Source organism: Tyto alba, unplaced genomic scaffold, assembly GCF_018691265.1.
Source record: "Tyto alba isolate M040663 unplaced genomic scaffold, T.alba_DEE_v4.0 Super-Scaffold_40, whole genome shotgun sequence".
In the NCBI taxonomy this organism is placed as follows: Eukaryota; Metazoa; Chordata; class Aves; order Strigiformes; family Tytonidae; genus Tyto; species Tyto alba.
Genome location: NW_024881316.1, coordinates 26,905,070 through 26,932,788, shown reverse-complemented (window position 1 = coordinate 26,932,788; position 27,719 = coordinate 26,905,070). Strand labels below are relative to the sequence as shown.

At 35.1% G+C, this 27,719-nt stretch overlaps 1 protein-coding gene across 2 annotated transcripts in view; it reads right to left on the bottom strand.

Moving 5' to 3' along the window:
* CSMD1 (CUB and Sushi multiple domains 1) overlaps window positions 1-27,719 on the bottom strand; it is a 1,179,538-nt gene that overhangs the window by 268,749 nt on the left and 883,070 nt on the right. For both annotated transcript variants that reach the window (XM_042802880.1, XM_042802881.1), the window contains exons 17-21: window positions 23,392-23,579; window positions 11,191-11,379; window positions 7,561-7,677; window positions 5,954-6,169; window positions 2,266-2,454 (exon numbers count right to left, since the gene is read on the bottom strand). In XM_042802880.1, the coding sequence (XP_042658814.1) occupies window positions 2,266-2,454; window positions 5,954-6,169; window positions 7,561-7,677; window positions 11,191-11,379; window positions 23,392-23,579 (899 nt within the window). The remainder of the gene's footprint in view (window positions 1-2,265; window positions 2,455-5,953; window positions 6,170-7,560; window positions 7,678-11,190; window positions 11,380-23,391; window positions 23,580-27,719) is intronic.

The window sequence follows — 27,719 nt, the reverse complement described above, 5'->3', positions numbered from 1 at the left end:
GGCCACAGACTGCTGTTTAAAGTGACTGAAACTAAAGGAGGCCAGGAAGATGCAGCCCCTGCTGTTGTAGTTTGGCACTGGGAGGATTGCAACATGCATGGGTGTGCCACCTCAGAGCAGCTTGGGAAGGGCTGCATCCCATGGGAGGGACTCAAGTTGGAGAAAGTTGGTGTCCCACTCTGGAGCAGCTAGGGAAATGCTGTGGTCTATGGGAGGGACTCAAGTTGGAGGAAAGTTGTAGAGGACTGTCTCCTGTGAGAGTAGGACCACACTGGAGCAGGAGGAAGAGGATCCAGAATATGGAAGAAATTATCAATATAGAAGAAGTGGCAGCACTGACTGCACCCACCATTCCCTGACCCCTGTGCTGCTGGGGGGAGGAGATAGAGTTATGTTGTGGTTGTTAATCTCTTTTTTAAATTTATGTTCTTTTTTCCTTCCCCTAATGAGTCTGTCTTTTGCCCGTGACCATAATGGGTGTTTTATCCCTCCCTGTCCTTATCTTGATTCACTAGCCTTTGCTTATTTCCTCCTTCTCAGCGCTGGGGAGGAAAGGAGGAGTGAGCTGCTCTGTGGTGCTCAGTTGTCCTCTGAGCTGAAACCATGACAGATGGATACCTAAATCTAAGATTTCTACTGACTTAGCTATATATAACTAGGCTTAAAATCCTTGCTTGCATGTATGTAATGACACTGAAAACAGTGAAATTTAGATGTTTGTATCTGAATCTGAATCTCATTCAGTTATAAATACCTGCAGACTGACAACCCCTGCTCACAACCCTTAATTCTGGAACCAGTTAAATTCCTGGTACATGGCAGCTGGTGATGGAGAAGAGAAGGCTTGGGGGACATGCCTCATCATAGTACTCCAATACTTAGAGAGTACAGAGAGGAAAAAACTTCTCTCTTCATAAGGAGCCACATGGAGAGGACAGGGGGCAACAGGTACAAGTTTCTCTCAATATTAGAAATAATTTTTTTACAGTAAGAACAGTCACTGGAACAACCTTCCCAGAGATGTGGCAGAGTCACCATCAATGTAGTTTTCAAGACACAATTAGACAGGGTACTAGATAATCTCATCTAGGCTCCCTTTCCCACAAAAGTTTGGGCTAGTCCCTTCCAGCCTGGGCTGTTCTGATTCTGTGATCCTATAATATAGAATGTTGCAGACTTGGTTAGCCAACATTCATAGACAAACAGTTTTAAGATGACAGTGATACTTCCAAAACAAATCAAGCTGAAAATAGTCTAAGACTTAAATCTAGAATTTTCAAATATATAGCAAACTCCATATGATATTGGCTTCTCTCTCATCTCTTACTTCCTTTCATCACGTGTTAAATAATCCCAGGTTTTTAAAACAAAATAGTTTTGGTTTTTGTATTTTTTTTCGTAAAAACTGTGTATATGTATCTTACATGCGTAATGCAGGTGATACGACATTTTCAGACATAGTGATACATCCCTTTAAAACATACAAAAGAAACAAGCTGAAGCTGAGTTTCTCCCTTAATGAAATAAAATCTTATTTAAAACAAGAATCCTCTTAAGGAAATCCATTTAGAGGTGTGTGGAACTATTTGCCATTTCAAAAGCATTATGTCAATACTATCTAATCAGATTCAATTCACATGGTGGTGATAAAACCATCTCACAAATCAAATACAGAAACAGTACAAATTTTATAAAATCCAGTTCCAGAGCTTTTCCCAGAAAAGAACTGTTCACTCAGTTTGAGCTTATAGTCACTGATTTTTAACAATAGCACATTAGTTTTAAAAATTACAGTTTACAATACTGTAATACAGTTTATGGCTTATAAACTGTAAGAAAACACCACAATTTAGGGTTACAAGAATAAAACACAAAATTAAAAAAAAAAAATTAAAACCTGGTGGGGGGCTCTAACAAAGGTTGTTTTCACCTACATGATCTAAGCATTGTTTCTTTACCCTGAAAGACAAAGTAAGAAATTTATATCTTAATTATGGCAAACACACAGTTCAATAATTAGATTTATATTTTATCTCACAAGACATTTTGATCTTATTTTCTATAACAATTCTAACTATTCCTCTTCCTTGTTTTTGTTCTCTAAGAGAGACATGCATTACTTATATCTTGCACTGACTTTAAAACTTGTACAGCTTGGGGATCAGTCCTTTCAACCCAAGTTCTTTGTTCTCTGTCCATTATTCTGACACATGCCATGTGCTATTAACGATTTGATGAATGAAATGAAAGCATGTGACCACCTACCCACACACCTTGGCAGAGGTGCACTCCATACACGCCGACCACCTCCCAGGCAGGTAAGTTTATTAGCACCTTCCAGGCGATATCCAGGGAAACAAGAAAAGATCAAGGAATCTCCAACACCAAAATGAAAGCCAATTCGCCTACTGAAGGCAGGAACACCAGGATCATCACATGGCTCCAGATCATATTCTATAGACAATAAAACATAATATATAAATAAATGGATCAAGCTGTCCACATGGGAAAGAAAAATCTTACCAAATTAGTTTCATTGTGCTAGTATGGAACACTTGGAAAACATTTATTTCAGAGCTGTGCTCTCTACTATAACCCAGTACTGTTTCTATATGTCTATTATGGCTATATATACATGAATTATGTATCTGTTGTGTCCCACCCACACTACATTTAGTTTATTACTTTTAAGGGCTGTAGTCAGCTTGTACTGTAAGTGGTTTACTATAAATTTGTTTAATTACATTCTTTGTATATAATTCTTGGTTCATTTCATCTGAACTCTCAAAAAGCCTTAGAAGTGAGATCTACAGTTGAAAAAAATCATTATGTAATGAAGAAAATCTAACAAAATATCAAACAAAGTGTCAGGTGAATGAAAAAACATATGATCACATTTTCAAAAATTGTGCTTGACTTCCTTAAGTAAAGCTACAGTCTTAATCAGGCAATCTCTATTTGCATGCCTTTTAGAAATCCTACAGGTGTCACCAAACTGAAAACAAGTATATTGCCCGGCTGGGCGAGCCGAGGACCCAGCCAAGGAGGAAGAACGCAGCCGACTCAATATGAGTGATAAAGCATGCTTCAGTTTATTGATTTTCATTACAGCCTTTTATAATCCTTCTACTAATTATGCCTACTAGTCACTAGCTGATTGGCTTAAGCTCTAAGGGTCGTATTCGCATGGTCCACCTACTTGCAGTTAGCTTACAGCACAAGTTTCTCATAACACTAAGTTTCTCATGCTACTATTTCTAATTCCTCTTGACTTGTTTTCGATACACAACAGTACCGTAATACAATGTTTCTCAGACCACCGTTATCATAACACTAGGTTTCTCAGACCACTATTCCTAATTCCCCTTAGCCTGTTTTCGACACACCACGGTACACAAGGCCGAAGCGTCCTTGACATTCCTCAGGTATCAGCAGCTGCGAGCAGCTGCAGGCAAACCCTAGTGAGGCCCAGCATCAGCAGCTAGAGCAGGCTCTGATCATACAATTGCTCGGTGGGCTCAGGACCCTTGTCTGAGCCATTCTCCAACAATTCCCCCTTTTTCTTTTTGTATGAGTAGAGCCTGCGCCAACGTTCATTCAAAGATTTTCTTAATACATGACAAGGCACAACTTAAACATGCAAGCTTACAATCTACTGGCTAAAGGCACAGGACCCTTGTCTCTGAGCCATTCTCCAACAATTCCCCCTTTTTCTTTTTGTATGAGTAGAGCCTACGCCAACGTTCATTCAAAGATTTTCTTAATACATGACAAGGCACAACTTAAACATGCAAGCTTACAATCTACTGGCTAAAGGCACAGGACCCTTGTCTCTGAGCCATTCTCCAACAGTATATAAATATATATATTTTAAAGAAATATCAAGATTCTAATTTTTTAGTCTTTTTTATAACTATGCATCAGAAATAATTCAAGTGGAGTGAGAACAAATTAATATGAAAAAAATAAGGGCTGTTGCATACAGAAAGACTACATCAAACTCAGGAAATATCTAAGCCACAGATTCTCTCATCCTCACAGAGTATACAGGGAAAGTATCACTGTATGTTTGTTCTGTTTTGTGGGATTTTTCTTCTTTAGGTATTCACTACTGACCACTGTTCATGAAAAGATATTGAGAAAGATCAACTTTAAGTCTAACCCCAAAAGTCTGATTTTATATTCTTCACAATAAGATCTAAAATACCCAAGAGAACACTTAGAAGAGAGACACTTCTGATAACTGATAAAAAAAGCCATTTTCTAAAACATTTACCTTGGAGGTTGGTAAAAGGTACGGTCAAAGCCATTGAGAGGAAGAAACTCCATTTAGTCAGGGAAATAAACTAACCCAAAGTTTCTGAATGACTGTTTAAACAGCTAACTTACTGAATAAAAGAAAGAAATCTTTCCCTGTAGTAACTGCCTTGTGGGAAGGTCCTGAATAGTGGACGGAATCTAGAAATCAAACCAGTTTCTGCTGACAAAAGTTGTAAATTTTGAAAACACATAATCTACTACCTCTGCTCAGCACTGTAAATGCTGAGGTAGACATGGAGATGCCTTGTGACAGACCTTTTGGCACCAGGGAATTTTCCTGATAAATTTCTGTGTTAGATGACATTTAAAACACGTTAAGTTCTTCTCACTAAATACTTCTTACTGTGAAGAAATACATTCTGATTGTGTGAAAATAAGAAAACAGACTCACCTATTTGTGCCACAAAATTAATGTGCCTGATAATATTTCTCAAATAATTTATTTAATATAAATGATGTCATATGATGGCTATGCATATATCAATGTAGACAGGGCATAAATCTTTGTGTTTGAAAAATTCTGTGATCCACATATTTTGTTACTCTACAAAATTTCCCCTTGTATCTATAATGATATTTTGTGTATTTTTCCACAAGTTACCTAGCCCTTTACCATTTTGAATTATCTATAAATAAACTATCAGAGATATTATTTAATATTTACATTTACATTCTAAACTTGCAAAACTTCTGACCTCTGATTTGATTGTTATTCAGAACTAATATAATTCAGCATTTGATGTAAATCCAACACTATTACTCTAATCAGTGAGGTGTTTTCTTGTTTTTCTTTTTAATAAGCAAACTAAATGAAATATATTATTTGTAAATAGCATGTTCACCTGTAAACATCACCAAATCTCAACAAAACATAGTAATTGTTTTTCAGTTCTTTAAAAATTATGTAAGAGAGTTAGATATATGAGTTCCTTATGTACTTTTTCCACAGAATAGCCATGTGCATGAGCATCTCAACTACCGCTTGATTCATTCATCTGTTTATCTGTAAATATTCTACATTCCAGTAATAAAGAAGCAAATAAAACTATTGAGAAATGTATTTTATATGTAATCTGGTTTTAAAAGACTACAAATAAGAAGCAGCAACTTAAATATTTCAATTAAATAGGAATTTCTAAAAATTATGAGAACTTCTTTATATATCAACATCTAATAAATCTTTTATCTTCTTATAATTATTTATAAATTTTTGATTCAAAATTAGTCTTCAATTTAGACTTCTCTGTGACTCTGAATTAGTATACTACTGCCTTTTTACAGTTTCTATATTTCCTCTAGTAAAACAGTACTAGTTAGTTTATTTTTTTCAGAAGCAGTACCTTTTATCTTTGTACTTTTTTCCCCCTTAATTTTCCTCTAGACTTATTTTTCATACTGTTGGTTGCTCTCTGAGAACAGGGAAAACTTCTCTTTAAAACAGTCACATCACCAACATCCTTCTCAATTTGTTAGCCATCTTTATAAATCTTAGCTGGTTTCCTACAATAGATATACAATTTCTATTGACTTTTTTTTTTTTTTTAATTGGTGCTTCATAATGTCTCTGCTATCTAAAAGTTAAAATATTATCTGGAAATAGTTTCTGGATATTTAGCAGAATGGAATTTCTTACCTGAAAATGTTATGTTGAAGCCTTCATAAGAAATTGAAAAATCAGATATAAATCGAAGCTGTGCAGTAAAATTTCCAAAGAGGCCAGCTTTAATTGTAGGGGGTAATACTGAGCCAGTTAACCTGGCTACTGGTTCTGTGAAGCTGCCATCTTCAGTGATGAGCAAATAGTCATGAGAGCTCTCAAGATGAAAGGTATGAAAAATCAGTTGTACACCTTTAAAAATATTTAAAAATGAGTAAATCTTCCCTCATACACAGGTGATAGAGAAAGTAAATCTTATGTTATATGGAATTATTTTTAGAAGAAGTCACACATGGAATCAAAACTTCAAATTCAGAGAATAAAACTTGCAGAACATACATTGGCTCAATCAATCAATATGTGCAGTGTGGATGTTTGCTTTGCTCACTGTAAATGAATAGCTCCCATAAGAGAATTGATGGGATTGAGTTTTATTTGTATACAGCACTCTGAAAATCTTAATTTGTATTGTATAGATTTTATTCAAGTTCCTGTATGTCTCTCTTATTTATAATCTTTACCATGGACTCACTATTAAACTAGGAGACATATTTTAATACTTGGCTAAAAATTTTATTAATGTTTTATTTTTCCACTTCCTCCAGCACAACTGTGTTTTTTACTTTAAACTTCAGGGAAGTGCCCATATACAAGGATAAAGAAGATACAAATTTTGTATATGGTCTTCCATACATACAGATTCATATTTTCTGGGACTAGTCCTTTACTCAAGTCATGACTGTTTTTTCAGTTGCCAACTTCTAGTCCAACAAAGAATTAAATTTTTAATTACAGTTAGATTTTCAAATACAATTATGTACTGCAGGGAACAACATTCTCAGAAAGTCTTCTCATATATTTAACAACTTAAAATTTTATATGAGTTTTAAACAAAAATCCAGTCCATAAGAAAATTTTAAACAGTAGAAACTTCCAATATACTTTTCAACTATGACACATAACAAAGATTTTTCTTGTCATAGAAAGAAGATAGAGGAATATTTTCCTTATGTTTTGATTCAGTGGTATGTAATACATCATTAGTACTTCCTAGGCTTTTTTCCTCAGTTCTGAGATAAGCTACCAAGATTAACTGTGCATCCAAATGTTACTCTACTATTTATATAACATAAAGACATATAATTTTTGTCCATGATGATTTAATTCTGAAATCTAAGGTTACTAATACACAGATCAAATCTACTTCTTCATGCTTAATAATAGAGAAATGCTATCAGCAAGGTCCTGACAGCCTTCACATGAAAAATTTAGTGATATTTAATGAGTAGCTATTATTTTCATATATTTTATCTCTTCCTTATTTCTGCCTATTTGTCTATGAGAGACAGAAACACATTTCCTCTGGTAACTGTTATAATAATGTTTCCTTTGGAAAATAAACATGAACTAGAAACACCACACTTGAAGAAATTTCTATGGGGAAATTAAACCTCTTCCTCAAACAAATGACAGAAAGCACTGATTTAGTACAATTCATAAAAGGCATTTTATTGGGTCTGTGTGTTTGAATTTTTTAAACATAGACATTATATATACATATGCAATTCATGTTAGACTCTTACCCTTGCCATGTGACACTTCAATAGTCCAAGTACAGTTCAAAGAGTTTGGATAAAAATCAGGAAAACCTGGAGAAAGAACAGTTCCACTCTTCCCATGAATATATCCACCACATAAAGCTTAACAAGAGAGAAGTGGGGGGAAAACAACAGAAGTCATACAGAAGTCCTGGGCTTTATTTATAAAAAAAAAAAAAAATTAAAAATCTGGTTCATTTTTTGAACTATCCTTAAAATTAAAAACAGGGTCAAGTATTAAATTAATTTATCCAAAGCCATGACATTCATATTTGACAACAATTTGTTTATTCTTAAATTATTCCTGGAAAGGCAGCTTATTTCTCATCTACAGCCTCTCCTCTTTGGAGAATACAAATATAAGTAAAACTTTATTCTACAATATAGCAAGTATTAATTACTACTGAAGTAGTATTTAAGAAGTAAGATTTTTGTTGTTGCTGTTGAACTAACTCAGAAATCAAATATCTTGCAAGTACTTTTCTTGCACTACAGATCTAGAAAGATATATATTTAATTCAATTTTTTATTAAAAATATTTAAGAAATAAAATATATTATTTTCAAATAGAAAATTTTGTCTCTTTGATTTCTTCAGTAGTGTTCAGGAAAAAAATATAAAACATATTTCTCTCTTTCAAAGATCCAGATTGTCCCATCATAAGTAATTTATTTGGAACTGAGTATTTTGAAAGACACGAGAAATAGGCTAAAAACCATTTTATGCATACTAGTATTTGCTAAACTAGGCTGCTCAAATTTGCATGACAAATTAATTAAAGTTTAAGATTTGCATGTTGAATTGCTCAATGATCATATAAATACAACATGGCTGTGCTTTTCTCTCATGTGTTGCTGTCCAGATTTTTATGTAGTGTTAAAAATTTTAATAACCTAAATATTTAACAATAAAACAACAAATCATTAAGATGCTTTTAGTCTTCTACCCCACGTAAAGTGATATACTTTGCCATAAACTAGATGGCAAATATACATGAAAAAATGTTCAATAGACTTGCAGTACTTATATGTAAATGTGTACATAAAACATATATATCTACAGACAAACATGTTGGCATTATAGATAAAGTTATTTTTTAAATTTCTTATTAGACTAAGGTATTTGTTAAATTTTTAAATGTTTTTTGAATTTAAGTATTAAATATGTTTATAAATAAGTAGAAGGAAATGAAATGTTTCTAGCCTGGTTTTACCTGAATATAATTATTTCTGCACATAAGTACAAATGAGAATATGCATGGCTAAAACCACAGTAAATATATGGCTGATAATGTTAATTAATAATAAATAACATAATTACAGATATCAGGTTCAGAATGTCATAAATGAATAGTATACATTAATTCAAAATTCCTCTTATTCTGTAAACATCACAGAAGGAAGAAAAATATTTGTTGAACATCCCTTAAAGCAGATATTAAATGTTTACAAATAATTTACATAGTTTTAAGTTTAAAATTTAAATTATGTAAATTATATTTTTATCTAGCTCTCCCTAAAAAAATATTTTCATGTTTCACCTTGAGATTATAGTACTTTGACAATGACACATTACTTAAAGGGAACTTTAGCCACTGTGTGTCTGTACACAGTTCTTTTTCTTTGCTGTCATTAACAAAGTAAAATGTTTTTCCCTTACAACTTTATTCTGTTGATTTAATTTTTGAAGTTGCAACTTTGAGAACATCAATAGTCTGCAAGCGACTGAAAAATGTTCATTTCAACCCCAGTTAAAACTGTCACATTTCAAAAATTTGGGTCACAATTTTTTGAGCCTCAAAAGACAAATATGCTAACATGATGATTACCTAAAAGACTGTGAGTTTTATTTCATCTTTTTAGACTAGTTAATTCAATGTAGCTGAATACGTGAGGAAAAAAGAAGAAAATTAGTGTAACCCTTGTATGTTTCTTGCTTAGAGAACCTAGTCCAGAATGGCTCGAAATTTTCTGTTATACACTTATACTTAAAGTGGGTGATGGACCTGGGAAAAAAGGACTCTCTTTCAGTGAGTGAAAACTAACTAGATCTTTCTGTAGTTCAACATTCATATTCAAACAAAAGAGTCCACTATTGTTTTAACTCAAAAATACATCCACATTTTTTAGTACAATGTAAATTGAAAACCAATAGGATACTATTAAAAGTTAAGAATCTTCAGAAGAGTTTTCTTCAACCTATTGCAGCAAAGCAAACAAGCAAAAGCAACCCATAAAACCAACAGAAGAATACTAAAAACACTTCTCTCATTTTAAAGTTACAACTTATAGGAAGATGTGTGACACTCCAAAGTTCATCAACTGTGCCAAGAACATATTCTAAAATTTGATCACAAAATGCAATTGAAAACTATATTTGGCTTCTGTCCTTGCAAAGGAGAAACAAGTTTTAATGCTTTCAAGGTGCATGAGTTTGAATGGTAGTTTGCTTTGTAATGACTAAGAGCCATTATCTATATGATAATCTTTTGATAGCTTATGTGTTTTGTGCATGGGGTCAGAAAGCTGTAGTGACAATTAGAAGCCTGAGTGAGAGTAAGTGCTCAGATTTCACAAAACAGTTTAAAACAGAGTTAGAAACTAAAATACTTTGCTGAATCTAACTCTAAGTTTGCCCTTTGACTTTCCACCATAATCAGTGAAAACCTTGGACCTGAAAAGGGAGTCAGAAATTCGCTCGTGTTAGTAATTCACTAAAGCAAGAGCCTTTGTTGGTATGGGCTTGAGTCTTCTCCCTTTGCACACTGATCTTTCATCACTGCCTTGGAACACAGTTATATCTTAAGAAGAAAGAAGCCTGATCAAGACAAACATGCTTTTTAAAGGTAATAATTTAGCAATTAGAAGTGAGAAAATAGGAAATTTTAGCAGGAAATTTAACAAAAGGATCTTACAAAGAATTTTCAGAGATGCTGGGTTCTATCCCTATTGGAATATTCAGGTACATTGGGATCTTACTTTCTGTGGTTCCTATCAGAGGGATTTTGTAACCACTGTACAAGCATTCCACAAAAAAAAAAAAAAAGTTGATTCTATAGTTCATAGAAAAAGAACTTAGAAAAAAAATAAATTATATAAAAGAGCACAGAAATATTTGCTAGTATAGTTCAGCATTTAAAAAAAAAAGGTTTAATGAAAGCTCTAGATTTTCATATTGCACATCACCCAAAAAAATTAATGAACAAATCAAAATTTCAAAGCAAAATTATGTCAAGAAAATTAATTACATAGGTTTTTCATGATCTATTTTGGTATTGAATATCCTAAATTTTGAGCAATCATTTTGGTATTCTGTATTTTAAGTTTAAAGCATAAGTTTATTGGCTTTGCTTCAAAAATATTAGTTGTATTGCACCATTTCCATTCACAGTTAAACAGTATCACCTTCTGAGTATTCTGATTTTTTCTATCGGTGAATATATACCTGTGAATTTCACTGTACATTACAGTACTTGACTGAAAGTTGATACAGACATGTAAAATATGGCTTTTATTAAATGGCAATAGTAGCAACGATAAGCTTAATTAGTTATCAAAAATAGGAAATTAACTTTCTTGGACTTTAAAGCTGCTATCTGAAGAACTCGACACTTACCATCACAGCTGGGTAATGCATGATTCCACTGATGGTTTCTTTCACATATGAGTGGTTCTTCATCACTCAATGTATAACCTGGATCACAGCTAAAAGTTACTGTGGAGCGGATATTAAAATTGTTACCATGGCGATGGCCATTCACAGGGATCCCTGGGTCAAGGCAGGAATCTGATTCCAGAGTAACACCTGAAACACACAGATTTAATTTTTTTATTTTCATTTTTTTTTCAGATAGCAAACAGAAAAAAATTCCAAAGAGAACACAAAATGAGTAAGACAGAAGGAAGAAAGAGCTCCCAAAGGATACTTGTTAGCATTGCCTGAGAGCTGATATGGGATATAAAGCACTTTCTCTAGATGTTGTCTTTGACTCAGAGCACAATTTTTCAGTTTTCAATCTCATAGAATAGAGAAGCCCAAATTAAATAGGAAAATATTAGAGCTTTAAAGTATATTTTATCAATGAAAAAGAGTCAACAAAACCACCAGACATCTGAAACTATAGGAAGATATTAAAGTTCAACATATGAATACAAATTTTGCTAGTATATAAATCATATTTGATTACTCTATTTTGTCTATTAAATGTCTGATACTGCAGGACAGTTCGGCTTTCCTCTGTTGTAGTAATGGTTATCTGATTTAGCAAAAAAAAACTGTGTCAAAAAACTGAAACTGATGAACTCAGAAACTGACTGTTAATTCTTAAAGATACTATCCTATGCATCAAAAATAGGCAATGAACATAGCTTACACAATTGTATAACTCTTATCTGACAGAAGGAGTCTTTAGTAATTATGTCTTATAACACAGATTGAATAGTGTTTGGTAAATAAACCTGGAGCTACACACTGAACAAGGAAAAAAAAACCCAAATTATCAAATGGAGGCTCGTTAACTGAGCATTATCCATTATGTTTATAGTGACAGCAAACAATTGTGGAATCTAATCATGCAATGATCTATAATGGATACACACAAGGGAAATAAATTGTTGTGGTTTAGGCCTGGTTGGCAGCCAACCACAATGCAGCAGCTCTCCCTTCCCCTCCGTCAATGAGAAGGGACAGAGAGCCAGGCTTGGGGTTCAAGATAGGACTGGGATGGGGAAAAATCCCCCTTTTATGATCACGAGCAAAAGGCAGACTCGTTAGGGGAAGAAAAAAAAACATACATTTATTACAGACACTAACAACACATAACAGAGTAAGACAGTGAGAAGCATTGCCACATCTTGAGAACACCTTCCCCCCACCCCTCCCTTCTTCCCGGGCTCAGCTCTGCTCCCGATATCTCTACCTCCTCCCCAGTGGTGCAGGGGCAGGGAATGGGGGGTGCAGTCAGCGCTGCCACTTCCTTCATGTTCGGTGAGGGGAGTGTCCGAAACTTGTTCCTCCTGCTCCATCGTGGTCCCCCTCTCACAGGACACAGTCCTCCACAAACTTTCTCTGACTTGAATTCCTCCCATGGGCCGCAGCGTTGCCCACACTGCTCCGTCATGGGTCACTAACTTCCTCTGACTGGAGTCCCTCCCACGGCTGCAGCCCTTCCCGAGCTGCTCCGGCGTGGGACACCCCCGCATGCTGCAATCCTCCCAGCACTGAATTACAGCAACGGGGCTACCTTTTCCCACAAGACCCCGGCCTTCTTCGGGCACAGAACCTTGATCAATCGAGCAGGAGCAACAGGCTGTAAATCAATGTCTGCTCCACCGTAGATCTTCATGGGTGTCAGGGGGGGCCGCCCTGCCGTCTCACCACAGGATACAGGGGGGTCTCTGCTCCGGCACAACTCCCCCTTCCTTTCTTCCTCCGTTCCTCCACTGACCTTGGTGTTCATGCAGCTGCAGCAACTCCTCCTCACAAGTCCGACTGTCCGTCACCACGTCCCTTCTTAAATACGTTATCGCAGAGGCGCAGCTGATTGGCTCAATTTTCCAAACAGAAGTGGAGCTGACTTGGAGCTGGGGGAGCTTCGAGAAGCTTCTCACAGGGGACCGCCCCGATAGCCCCCTCCCCTGCCACCAAAAATCTCCACCACTCACTCAACCCAGGACAAAATAAAGACTCTCTATTGGAATGGATGGAATTTCTTTTAATTTCTTTTACTGTAGGTGGTGGGTTGACCTTGGCTGGCTGCCAGTCATCTACCCATCTGCTCTCTCACTCTTCCCCTCAACTATACAGGAGTAGAAAATAAGATAGAGAATAAGATGAAAAACCTCATGGGCTGAGATAAAGACAGAGACATCACTTATCAACTACCATGAGAGTTGGAAGACTTAATTTGAGGAAAATTAATTTAATTTATTTCCAACTAAAAATAAAGTAGGATGGTGAAAAACAAAGACAAAAAATAAAACACCTCCCCCCACCACCCCTGCATTGGGTTTGCATGGCGAGGTTTTGTTAGCAGGTGGGGCTACATGGGTGATTTCTGTGAGAAGCTACTAGAAGCTTCCCCTATGTCTGATAGATCAAATGCCAGTCAACTCCAAGATGGATCCATCTCTGGCCAAGGCTGAGACCATCATCAATGGTGGTAGCACCTCTGAGATAATATATTTAAGAAGGGGGAAAAAAAAACTGCTGCAGAACAACAGCAGCAGAGAGGAGCGAGAATATGTGTGAGCAACAAGTCTGCAGACACCAAGGTCAGTGAAGAAGGAGGTTGAGGAGGTGCTCCAGGTGCCAGAACAGAGATTCCCCTGCAGCCCATGGTGAAGACTATTGTGAGGCAGGCTGTTCTCCTGTAGTCCATGGAGGTTATTGATGGAACAGATATCCACCTGCTGCCCATGGAGGACCCTGCAATGAAGAAGGTGGATGTGCCTGAAGGAAGCTGTGACCCCATGGGAAGCCCACACTGGAGCAGGCTCCTGGTAGGACCTGTGGCCCCATGGAGAGAGGAGCCCACACTGGAGCAGGTTTGTTGAGAGCACTTGTGACCCTGTGGAGTACCCACACTGGAGCAGTCTCCTTGAAGGACTGAACCCCATGGAAAGGACTCACACTGGAGCAAATTGTGAAGAACTGCAGCCTGTGGGAAAGACTCATGTTAGAGAAGTTAATGGATGACTGTCTCCCGTGGGAGAGACCCCACACTAAAACAGGGGAAGAGTGGGAGGAGTCCTCCCCCAGAGGAGGAATGAGCGGCAGAAACAACAGGTCATGAACTGACCACAACTGCCATTCCCCATCCTCCTGAACCTCTTATGGGGAGGAATTAGAGAAAATCAGGAGTGAAGCTGAGTCTGTAAAGAAGGGATGGGCAAGGGGGGAAGGTGTTTTAAGATTTAGTTTTATTTTCTTATTATCCTACTCTGATTTTAATTGACAATAAATTAAATTAATTTCCCTGAGTAAAGTCTGTTTTGCTCATGATGGTAATCTGTGAGTGATCTCTCCCTGTCCTTATCTCGACCCAGAGTCTTTTGTTATGTTTTCTCTCCCATGTCCATCTGCAGAGGGGAAGTAATAGAGCAGCTTGATGAGCACCTGGTGTCTAGCCAGGGTCAACCCATGACAACCTCCTTCTACCCAGGGTCAACTTCACTCTTCCATTGGTAACTTTTATGCCTCCCTAACCTCCCCAAGCAGCATGGCAGGGATGGGCAATGGGGCTTGTTTTCAGTCCATAACAGCTCCCCTCTGCTGCTCCTTCTTCCTCACATTTTTTCCCTGCTCTACTATGGGTCTTTCCCACATGCTGCAGTCCTTCAGAATAAACCTGCTCCTGCATGGGCCTGTACAAGCTGCAGCTTCCTTCTGGAAATATCCCCCTGCTCTGACATGCGGCCCACAATAGGCTGCAGTGTGGACATCTGCTTCACTGTGGTGTCTTCCACTGGCTGCAGGGGAATATCTGCCTGGAGCACCTCCTTCAGCTCTGACCTTAGCATTTGTAAGATTATTTCTCACAGTTTCTTTTCTTCACTGCTCAATCACCTATGCAGCATTTTGCCCTTTCTTGAATATATTATTACAGAAGTGCCACCAACTTAACTGATGGGCTGCGTTCTGCAGTGGGTCCTCTGAAGACCACTGGAACCACATGTGTCCAGCATGAGGCAGCTCCAGACTCTCTCTAGAAAGGCCACTCCTGAAGCTCCCCTGTAAACAAAACCTTGCCTCCTACACCTGATACACTGTGTCATGTGCCTGGAAACACAAATGACTGAAGCAGAACCTCTTCAGGTTTGGGAGGGATGGGGACATCATTCCTTCTTCTATGAGAAACTGAGCATGTCCAGAGGAAAAGCTTGAAGATACTGGCTGTGGTGGGAAATGAAGCCTGCAGTAAATTAAAAAACTAGAAGCTGGCTGAAAACAACAGGTAGCATATACAGCCAAGCCTCAGAGATAACAGGGAGATCTGGAGGAGCCTGTATAGTCTTTTTTTTTTTTTTTTTTTTTCAACCCAAAAAGCCACTGACTTGTTAAAAAACCTGCCCACAAAGGGACATGGGGGGGAGGGGGGAGAACCATTTACAAACATCTTAATGTCTGTTCTCAGGCAATTATTTTGATCTACATTATTGTGAAAAGTTATCTGTTACATGTCTGTTTAAACAATACCGGACTTTTGAATTTAGAATTCCTTGTCAGCTTTTGGGACAAAATATAGATATATCTTCCTCAAAGCTCTGGCAGCCATTTCATTTACTTAAATATTTTCACATTATTTTTTACATTAATTTCAGTATTTTGGTGCTGGGTTGAGAAGAACACTGTAAATTGGCATGATTTCATATGGGTGATACCATGACTCATAGATGTTGTGAGTCTTAAGCAAAAATAGTTCTCCTCAGGTCTTTAATGATTTTATGTGCTTCCTCACAGGTAACATGAATTTCTAGCATCAGTCTTTTCAGTCTACTTTTTGCCAAAGAAGTTCCTTCCTCAAAGCCAAATGCTGAAAGCCCAAAACTCTCTATAGCAGGGCTTTATGCATTTTCTAGCTCCTTAGCTGACTAAACACATCCTGAAGTTGATGGTCCTCTGAGCTGCCTGTGTAACTATAGGTGTTTCTGTGGAAGCTGTACTCTCAGTTTACTGCTTCTACACTGCTTTATTTATCCAGGACTACTACACAACCTTAGGAATGAAGTAGAAGGAGTTCAAAACTAAGGAAAAATATATTTATCAGGGCACAAATAAAAGGTTATAGAATTATAGATATGAAGGTTGGAAGCAGGACTACAAACAAAAATATCATAAATAATGACTCTAGCTTGCACAGAGAAATTCCCTGTACCCTCTATCTATTGTTACCTTTGTTAGAATTCAGATTTGAATTCTTATAATCTAGTTTTCATGAAGTATCCCTGACATACTTCAATTGTGGATGAATAAGTTTATTCTAGAATTGACTGCATGTTCTTTATGTAAATGTACCACGTTAGCTGTCACACTGCATTTTTAGATTCCCTTCACCTGGCTTAAATTGCTTAATATAGACTCAAAGAACCCTTTTAAGTTTATAATATTCCTCACTGTATGTACCCTAAATAAATATTAGTTGTGTATGAAATTTTAACTTTGATACACTTTTTTTTTTTTTTTTTTTTTTTCCCAGAAAACTATACTTTGTGTTTTGAGTAGATGGAGGTCCATATCCACTCTTAAAAGTCCTTCCTCTTAGGGCACCCTTCCACCCCTGTCTCAACACATCAACTGCTTTGGGATTCTGAATCACGTATAATAAGTAAACTCATAAGCTCATTTTTGAAATGATAACTCTAGATTACATTGACAACGTTGTTTCAGATCTTTTTCACAAGGAGATCAAAAGCTGTAGTAACCCTAACAACTTCCAAGTTCCTGATTGAAATGGTGGTGGTGTATAAATAAAAAAGTCAGCTCAGGCAACAAGGCTTCATTCCCAGGGGAAAATATTCAGGGAAAATATTGGAAAAATATTTGGAGCTTTTTCATAATAGGCGGTAACATAAGATGAGCTTAATAATGGGCAACACTGAAACTGTTTGAATGACTGGAAGACTGAATCCAAGACTTGAGAATTCCTAACTTACTGGATCAGCTATAGCTCAAGTGGCCAGAAATGCTTCCCTGTAATTTTACAAAGGTAAATTAGCCTCAGAGAATTGTAAGCCTCTTTACACACTTAAGATCAGTGTTCTTCCATCACCTCTTATGAGTGTAGCTCTGAGTGACTGCATTTGAATTGTTTGCTATCACAATACTGACACTAAAACAAAACATTGTTACCTCACTAAAAACTATGATACAGTCAACAGATTAAAAAAAAAAAAATGTGTTAGAGAAACATATTAATGATGTTGTAAAGGAGTTGGGGAAGCAAACCTGCTTGAAAATGGGAAGAGAGAAGTAGGAGAGTGAAGGTAGTGGAAGGAGGATAGAGGATGAAAGGGAAAATGGAAATTGTGCTGTTATTACAAGAGCTTTTTTCATTCCTCCTCCATATAAAAGTTGAAAAAATCTCTCCCTAAAGAATATCTAGAGGGTATTTCCAAGTGACAGTGCATAACATAGTCAAATTTAGGAGAGCAATTGGGTGCATATTATTTTTATTAATGAGATACAGAAGTAATTTAGAATGGCAGAACTAGCACATCACCTCTGTCTTGCTCATGTCTGACAGAGAGCACGGGCATTTTAGTAGATTTCTAGACTGAACTCCAGGACTAGCTGCAATTCCTAACTACTGAGCACATCAGACTGTTATTATGCCTTCCTGCATCACTGCCAAGTCATCCTTTTTCTAGACTAAACAAGTACAGACCTTTCAATGACTCTACATGTGTCATGATTTTTAACAACATCCTACTTTTTTTAACTGGATCCTAAACTGGACACAGTGTGCTCTCTGGTCATTAAATGAAGTGAAATGATTATTTTCCATGTCCTAGATAAAACAGTCCTGTAAACAAAAATTGTTTTTTCTGTAATTCTTTTCTTTTTTTTTTTTTTTTTTTTTTTTTTTTTTTGATGACTAACTACAACAGTCAGAGGATTTGACTTTTTGGATTACTACGACATTTTTCTCTATATTATTTATGTACTGTGTAAAAGCCATATCCTTTTCTATTGTATCCTATTTTGTATTTGTGCACATCATTTATCCTTTGACATTTATGCTTAGCACTTTTCTTTATAGAATTTGGTTATGTTTTTTTAACTTCAGACCATTTCTTCAGTTCATCTATCTTGTTTTGTTTTCTGACGCTCTCTACCATAGTGCTTGCTATAATTGTAGGTTGGAATCATCCTCAGAATTTGTAAGTGCTCATCTCATAGCATCATCAAAATTCTTAGGAAAAATATCATAGTTTTAGATCTAGGCCAGATCACATTAGGATCCTTACAAATTGGAGCTAGTGTACTACTAATTGCTAGGTGCTCTTTGTGTAGAAGTTTTCAAAGTTGTTCACAGCATCACAGAATAGCATAATGGTTCAGATTGGAAGAAACCTCTAAAAGTCATCTGGCCCAACCCCTTGCTCAAGCAGGGTCACCTAGAGCTGGTTGCACAGGTTCATTCATGTCTGGATGCATGTTATAGTTTAGGCCCAGCTGGCAACAAAGCACCATGGGGCCGCTTGCCTGCTCTTCTCTTGCCCCATGGTAGGATGTGGAGAAGAATTGGAAGAAAAGAAAAAGTAAAACCCCATGGATTGAGATAAGGACACTTTAATAGAACAACACAAGAAGAGAACGGTAACAACAACAATACTAATAAAACTAATATATAAAGTGAGAGATGCACAGTGCATTTGCTCACTACCCAGTACCCCACACTCGGCCTTTTCCAAGCTGCTATCACCCCGCCAACCCCTGGTCAGCTCCTCTAGTTATATACTGGACATGACAGCAGCATGGTGTCAAATACACTATTGGCTAGTTCAGGTCCCCTGTTCTGGCTGTGCCCCCTCCAAGGTTCTTGTGAAAATTAACCCTATCCTAGCTGAACCCAGAATAATGCATTTTTAATATCGCCAAGGATGGAGATTCCACAGCCTCTCTGGGCAACTTTTTTCCAGTGCTCACTGAAGTGCTTGTTGCGCCTGCAATAATTTTGTCTAGACTGAATTTCCATATTTTCTCTAGAAGACTTCTAAAAACCTTATCAATTTCAACACAGAACTGTCTCTTTCCCTGTCTATTCCTCGATCTACAAAACCAGTTAACCTGTCAAGAAAGAAATTAGGATGGTTTGACATAATTGCTCGTTATCAAATACAAATCATTTGTTCCTTATCACCTTGTTTATCAGCTTGAAACTAGTATCTTAGAAGAGTGAAGAGAAAACTAATCTTGATCCTCATCTTTTTTATTTTTTTTCCTTTTCTTTTCACCCTCCCTCCTCTCTGAAAAGTGTGTGCCCTTCTGTAATTATTTGAAACTTCCTTACAGTTTTGAATTTCAGACATAATTTTCAGTGGAGTAGGGACTTCTGCTTTGCCTTTAGGTAAAGCACAGGGAATTTCATCAATGCCTGATTAATAAAATATATTTGAAGATCTCAATATTGTGCAGTACCCTCTTTCCATATGTTGTATCCTTACCTTGTAAAAATTCACAGAATTGTGTTAAGTATATGATCAAAAGTAAGCTTTTCTGAAAACATTGCAAAATAGGAACAGAACACTTAGTCTTCCCTGTGACATCTGTTGTTTGCTCAAATTTTTATTAAGTAATGATTTTTATTTTTTCTTTGATTTTGAATATATGTATAGATATATTTGTTATTGTCTTTCAGCCTCTTGTTCCTATAACTAAATATGTACTTTAGATTTTTTTACTTTATCCTAAGAGATCTGTGTCATTCTTTGATGCCCATCTATAGCAATGTTTGAATATATCCAATATTTACATGATTAACTTTTGGGTTACACATCATTAAAAGGGATTTTTAAAGAGTTACAGAAATGGATGTTTGCCTTTTTTTTTTTTTTTTTTTTTTTTTTTTTTTTTTTTTTTTTTTTCTCTAAAGAAGAAAGAAGACTTTTCTGTTGGGCTTTTAACAGTTTTCTGTTTGGCTTTAATATCTCTTATATAAATGCCTTTCAGAATTCATTCCTAAGGACATTCACCTACCAGTTTCTCAAGTTTGGTGAAGTTTAGACATCTGAAAACCATTGACTTTATCACAATTGTGTTGCTTCATTCTTTCATTTCTTAAGAATCATAAACTCTACTATTTCATGGGCACTTTCACAAAAACTGCCTCTCTTATGTACGCCCTCTATTATTTCTTATTAGTCAGAGTAAAATCGACTGCTGAAACGAAAATTTCTTCCTCAGTATTCCAAAAACTTTTTCCATTGACTATGTCCTGCCACTGAAAATTTTGTGGATCTTTTCTTCATATCCAGACTATACACAAGGATTATTTTTTTCTTCAAATTAAAAAGTTTAAGGAAGTATTTTGTTTCTCTGTTATAATTGTTAAAACTGATTGTGGGCTGTCTGAATGATCTCAACATTTTTTCAAGTCTGTGAAAATTGCATATTTTGGGTCTAAAATGTTCTTTTGCAAAACCAAAACTAAAGAAATACATAATTTTATATAACGTGAATAAAGGATTACCTTCATCTTTTTTACTACGGATAACATTTAATTTAAGGAAAAACACAACATTAATTTTTCTAGATTTTTTCAATGACCTAAAAGAAAAGTTTTTACAAAGATAGGTGATCCTTGACTTTAAACAATTTTCCCTGACTGTGTGAGAGAATTGTAATGTTTACCAAATACATATTGATGTACATTGTAATAGGGGATGATTACTGCCTCAATGCATAACTAAACCATGCTATCAGTTCCATTTTTCAGATACATTTTAGTATAGAAGAGAATGTTAATCCATAAATAAACACAGACTTTTAAAGAAAGTATCTGGATTTAAGAAATAATTGCTCAATTTTTTTGAAAATAATAATGTTTCCTTGTTTAAAGGAAGATATATTTCAAAAATACCTTAATAAAAGGTGTCTAATGGAATATGTGGATAAAATATTTCTATCTGGTTTCATTTAAGAAAAATACTAAGATTGCACAATCTACTTCACAGAATGAGGAGCTGGAAAAAAAAAAAAAAAAAAAACAAAACACATAAATAGGGAATTTGAGAGATCAGGGAGATGTAAGTGAGACATGAGGCATGCTGGTGAAAAAAATACAGATGAATTATTATTGATAAAATTGAGTATTTTATCAGTAGTTTTACTTAAAGAACATATTAGGTAATTTATTAATATTTTTGCTTAGATGCATAAGAGTTAAGCTACAATATCTTGCATTAGTTATGTTAAAAGTGTCATCAAAAAGCAGAATTGCAGACATTTAAGTCAAGGAATTAACAAATTACCTTTATATCTGAAGTAATTTTGAGGGTTCACATTTTTAATAAAGCTGTGTTACAGGCATATTTTAGCTTAATAGATTATTACTGCCTTCTCAGTAGGAAATCGGTGTAGCTCATACTGAGATTTTTATTTTAAGCAAGATTAAGATCCTTTTGCTTCATAGTTCAATGATTTAATTTATCATCAGTTATAACTATAATTGGAATATTTTTAAGACATTTCCAAATAAGACAGTTATTTGAATTTCCAAAGAAAATATTCAGAAAGTTTTCTTAAAACTTACAGTTGACTGACTTTTCTTCTACAAGTGTAAGAAATGTGAAAAAAACAGAAGTTCTGTTATGAAATCTTTAACATTAGCAATTTCTATAGTTAAGCCTGGAAGGGCAGTTAAAATATGATTTTGATCTCCCCTGTTCCTGGTAGACTATTCAGAACCTCCACTGGGTCTTTCCACCTGTTTTTGCATTTTGAAAACACTGACTTCATCTGCTTAGTACTTCCATGTTAGTGGTTATTGTAAGTACTTTCCCTCTAGCATGTCCATATTAGTCAATACAGAGGTAAGGATCAAGGAAGGGCTTATGTCCAACACCCACTACAGAAATGCTTCAGGAGCTTCTAGTACTGACTAGTATGAGAGGAGAGACTCTTCAACAAATTCCAGTTGCATTACATGAACATGTACAACACACTGCAACATGGAGACAATTTTTGTTCTGTGAGAAACCTAGCATGAGAAAAAAATTATACAAACAATGAGGCTGTGACTGACTTCAGGAGTGTTGTGGAACAAATACACTGACATCGGTACAAAGCGTTTAGCAAAGTCTATCTACAATTTATGCTGTGAATATGAATATACCCATTACAGTTGGTGACAGGTAAACAATCTCTGTTTATATTGCTTTTTTTTTTTTTTTTTTTTTTTTTTTTTTATATACAGTGCAGACATTCAGGGCAAGGTTCAATTTCAGTTTAAGTTGTTTCCAATGATGTGTCTATATGCTTATTTGGTCTTTAAGCTCCTTTCATAGTCAGAAGAGATCAGATCAACCCAGCCAGGTCACATGGGAACAACTTATTCAACAAAGTTACAAGGAGAGAAATTTTTTTTGTCTCAATATATGTTTTTAGTGCCATCCTAATATAAGTTTGGGCACTCATTCCAGCTTCAATATGACAGCACATTTACTGCAATCACATTAGTTTCCAGATAAGAACAACTGATAAAGACAATGTTATTTGTTTAGCACAACCACTCTAAAAACATAAGCTCTCTTTATTCAGTACTTAAGTGAATGGCTATACTATCATATAAAGATCAGGGTGACTTCATACCATTTAATATGTCATTTTATGTAATCAATTTAAAAGAAAATGCTATTATAATGATTCTGTAGTTCACAAGGAGATATTATTATTCATTTATTTACATTTTGGAATCATCATGGAAAAGGTCCAATTCTGCTCTGTACTGCAAAAGTGTATTAAAACCAGAGAAAGAGGAAAAGAGAGAAAGCGAGGGAGAAGGGGAGAAAAAGTCGAACAAATCAAAAAAATGCTAATGTAACTTTACCCATAAGAGAAAGTTTCTAAAATTACTTTCCATTTTGTTGAATACCTAGGTCTGTAAGTATTCTGAGTAACATGCAAGAACTCATGAAGAAAAAAAATCTCCTAAATTAATTGTTTCAGGTTTATCTGTCAATACCGCATAGAGTAAACATAATTTGTTCTTATACAAATATAATTAATTATTTGTTCACCTTTTTTGGCTCATTTTCAAATGGAAAGTTATTTTCAAAATTAAGTAAAAATCTACCAAAGAAATATCAGACTTACTCTCATAGTGAATTAGGAAACCAACACTGGAACGACTGTTGTCTGTAGTGAACAGCAGGTACATGTAATTTCCTGTACTGATAAGGAACTGGGGTGCTTGTGTTCCATGATATTCTCCAATTAATGGTGAAGAGTTAGCTGGCCCATCTCTGACTTCCAAAGTATCATAATTAACTTCAGTCTGAAATCTGACAAGAAATATGCAAATCAGCTAGTAGGTAGAGGAATGGTGTTATTTTCTTTAACTATTTGAACTGCAACCCATGTGTTCAAGAATATCATACATACAAAAAATTGCATAGCTATGGATCCATTGGTATATTACTGAGGATAACAACTAGGGAAGGTTTTCCACATCTTTTCCCTTACTTTGTTGTGTCTGTCATATAAAATTCATAAGGGAGGCAATATACTTCATATCAACCATATGACTGTGCTTCAGAAAGATATTTAGTGGGGAGTCTGGTACAAAACTGCAAGTTGTCTCAAAGAAAACTGCATTATGAAGATCCAAGAAAATTTTTGCCCTCAGGCTAAATAGTAGTTGGACATCCTAAGAACATCCTCAATAATATTTCATTATTTCATGTCAATAGTTTCATTATTTTATATTTGCCATTTGGTAAAAGCTGTTTTATATATTTAAATGTTTAATTTTTTATCCAAAGAATTTTTCCTAACATAGTTTGCTACTTTGCTTTTAAATAATTATTTTTGTCTTATAAAGTAAAGCAGTGCAAAAATATTAAACTTAAATTAAGCCCTCAGTTTGAAATTTGTTACATTTATAATAAGCAGAAATCCTTAGTTTATCTCAATGTGTCCAAAAACCAGATAATATAGAAAGTAATGGAAAAAGGAGGAAACTAAAGAGGTAGTTGTTTTAAAAGCACAAATAACTTTAAAATCAACATCAATGTCCATGTCAATCACTAATCCACAACACATTTCTCTAGTTCATAAAGGATGTCTCTGCATACAGTCATCCAGTACTAGTTGTTCTCAAATAAAACAGCTCAAATCCGCTCTTTCTGTAGATGAAACTTTAACTGGCATTTTTCACATCAGATGCTTTTCAATACAGTTTGTTGTTATATCAGATACTGTTGCAAACTGTAGCATCTAAATCATGCACCATCAATATTCCTGTCAACAAAGTTTGTGCTATTAGACAGATATCTATACTGGTCTAAGTATATTTGCCTGCAAACCCAATATCCTTATTTTCATAAGATATTAATCTTTCAGAAATGCATATATTCTGAGTTATCTCTTCTTTACCCATAAGGCTTATTAATTCAACTTCTGAAAGCAACAAACTGTGTCTCTACATAATACAACACATTTTTCAAAGCGAATGCCCTTAAGCTGTCTTGCCAATATGGGACACGTATTTAGTGGGTCTGGAGATAAGAAACTGAGTTCTTGCAATTACAGAAAACTTCAAATTTTTAAACATTTGGAAAGAGGGAAATATATGGAACATTCCTTCAAAGTGTAAGCCAACTTTATACTTTGTTAGGCAATGATGACAGAATGAACAAGTTCCTCAGACAGGCCATTATATTTTACAAACCAATTACCAGTGGTCATGTAAAATCATCTTCACAGACACATCAGTATCAGTAACAGTACATTTTGATTTAGCAGGTATTTAGTAGTCTCTATATCATTTTATTTCATAATTCCCTGAAAATGAAAGCGCATTCAGAAACCAGAAAGTATTTGTTTGCTTAACTATCAGAGCTGACTGCTTGGAAACTGACCTAGGCCCTTCATATTGCTCCTTCCTCTTCACACAAAAATTTCTCTAGATTTATGGTGCCCTCAACCAAGTTACCTACTTTATTTGGATATGTTGGTTAAAATCCAGATGACTGCTTTCACTGCTATCTATCCACTCTGATAGGCTGGCTAATACATTAAGCATTTTCAGGACCAGTTTCCAGCAGTGAAGCCAGCCAGCATGGAATGGCCTATATACATACTATTAAACACATACTTTATCCTCTCAAACACAGAGATATTATTCAAATTTCCTATTATAAATGGTTGCTTGCCCACACTAACTCCTGGCCATGCTTGACAATTATTTGGGCAAATGTTAGTTGGCAAGCTCAAGAAGTACGTTAAAGATTATTTCAACAATTCAACTGCACAAACACATGAGTTCTTGTATCTGGGAAGGCTTTCTGGTTCTGTTTAACTTTCCAAAATAGACAGTCACAGAAGGCATCAATAAAGTACTTTACTGTTGTTCAGTACCTTTCCATAATTTCAGAAATTATACATTGATTTACCCTGTAGCAGAGTAAGGAAACCAGACAGATACCTCTAGGCTGATTTAAATACTTTATTTGTGCTCATAATGAACAGACTCGAGATCAATAATTCAATAGTTCAATTATTTTGACAGTTATGTTTGTGAGGAAAACTAATTAGGAATAAAGAGCTCTCAGCCAGCAATTGCAGTTTTCTTAGCAGGGTGGTATGACAACAGTGGGTTGCAAACCCTTGTTGGAGACAGAAAACTTTAAATAACTCTTACAGGATTTGTTACCCATTACAACAATCTTTATTCCCAGTAGGTTCTTGCTCATCTCAAATTTAGAAATTTTTTTTCTAGTTCACTTGTCTTTTTTTAAGGATTTAGGGAGAGGGGAGTTTTTTGAGTTTGTTTTTTTTTGCAATCATTGCACTGTCACAGAAATGATAAATCAAGATGATTTATTATTGGAAGTTCTGCGTCATTACTGAAAGTACTTAATTAACAGTTGCTTTTTTAATTTTATTTTATTTTATTTTAATGTTTATTGGCATACTTATGTTAGTAAAAAGTAGGACATGCTCCAAATGTTCTCAGAGAATTTTAAAAATATGTCAATAATATTATGTAATACTATTATTCACATATAGGTAGGCAGGTTTCAAATAAGGGGGTTTGGTTTATATACTAGCCAATGAGTTCTCATCAATATTCAGAGTACCAAAAATCTTCTAGTCAGCAATTATCCTTCTAGAACCTTTCCTTATGGTTCAAATCAATTAGATTTTACATTTTTGTTACCCTTCCAGGCATATGTCATGATCTGAAATGCAAAATGTTTCAGTGTAAAATGTTCATAGGGTTACTCAGTCATTTACTGCTATTTCTGGAAAGTTTCTTAGTACTCTGGTAAGGCACATTTGTCTAGCAACATTAAAGCTTCATTAACTTAAAAGTGAGATATTTTACATTATAAATATCACATTCATGTAAAGTTTCATTCTGGCAGCTGTATCTGTGATGACAAGTCATATAGCAGAGTATAAAAGGGTTCTATTTTCTCCAAACTAGACAAAATACTTGACAAAATATTGTACTTGTCAGATAATTGGCAAAATCAATTAACTGATCTTTTTTATTTGATAGTGATTTTGCTTACTGATTTGTAATTTGTTAATGTTATATCAGACAGCAGACTTAGTTTCTTGTAAGTAATAAAAAGGTTTGATGTTCAATTTTTAATCTGGGTAACAAAGCCTTCATGTTAACAAAAGAAAATAACATTATTACAAAAGGGATATTATTATACTATCATTAATTTCCCAAAGTATAACACTTTAAATGAAATTTATAATGTGATGTAATAAAGCTGCTGTACAATTTTCTAAACCTGACAGGAAATTTCCATAAACCTCCAAAGACAGGAAGGAAATGTTTCTTCTTTGTCTATCAAAACCACTGTGCTTAATGGTAATATTCTTTTGTAATTGAAACATTTAGGGAAAGGAGACAGAATCCTTATTTTAATAATGCTGATAAAAAGCTGAAGTAGACTAGTTGACTGTCTTCTATATTTTAAAAATTATAATTGATCAGATATCTCAATTTTGTATCAGGGTAAACTCCAAGTTCTCATTTAATTTCATTGCAGTTCAATTTGTACACAAAGTTCTAGAATTCTCTTAACGGAACATGTGTGTTCATCTGTCTAAAATTCAGTAAATTTAGTTCTCAAACTGGACCATATGTCACATGATCCTATGCTTCCCATTAATTTCCTCAGACATATATTGGTCATACTGTTAAGGTCACAGTCAGTCCTCCAAACATCTGCAACTTCAGCCATATTTTATAAAATTAAAATATTTCATCTTACAACTAATATGGCCGTTTGCTTTCACTGCATTTGGGAAGACAGCCTGAAACTCAAGCTTCTGATGATTAATATTTTAAAGAAAGCTTGAAAATAAATATAAGCTTATAATTAATATATTAAGTCTTTAATTAGAAAAAAATATCAGCAACTTAAAATTCTGGAAATTCCTGCTGGATGCAATGAAAG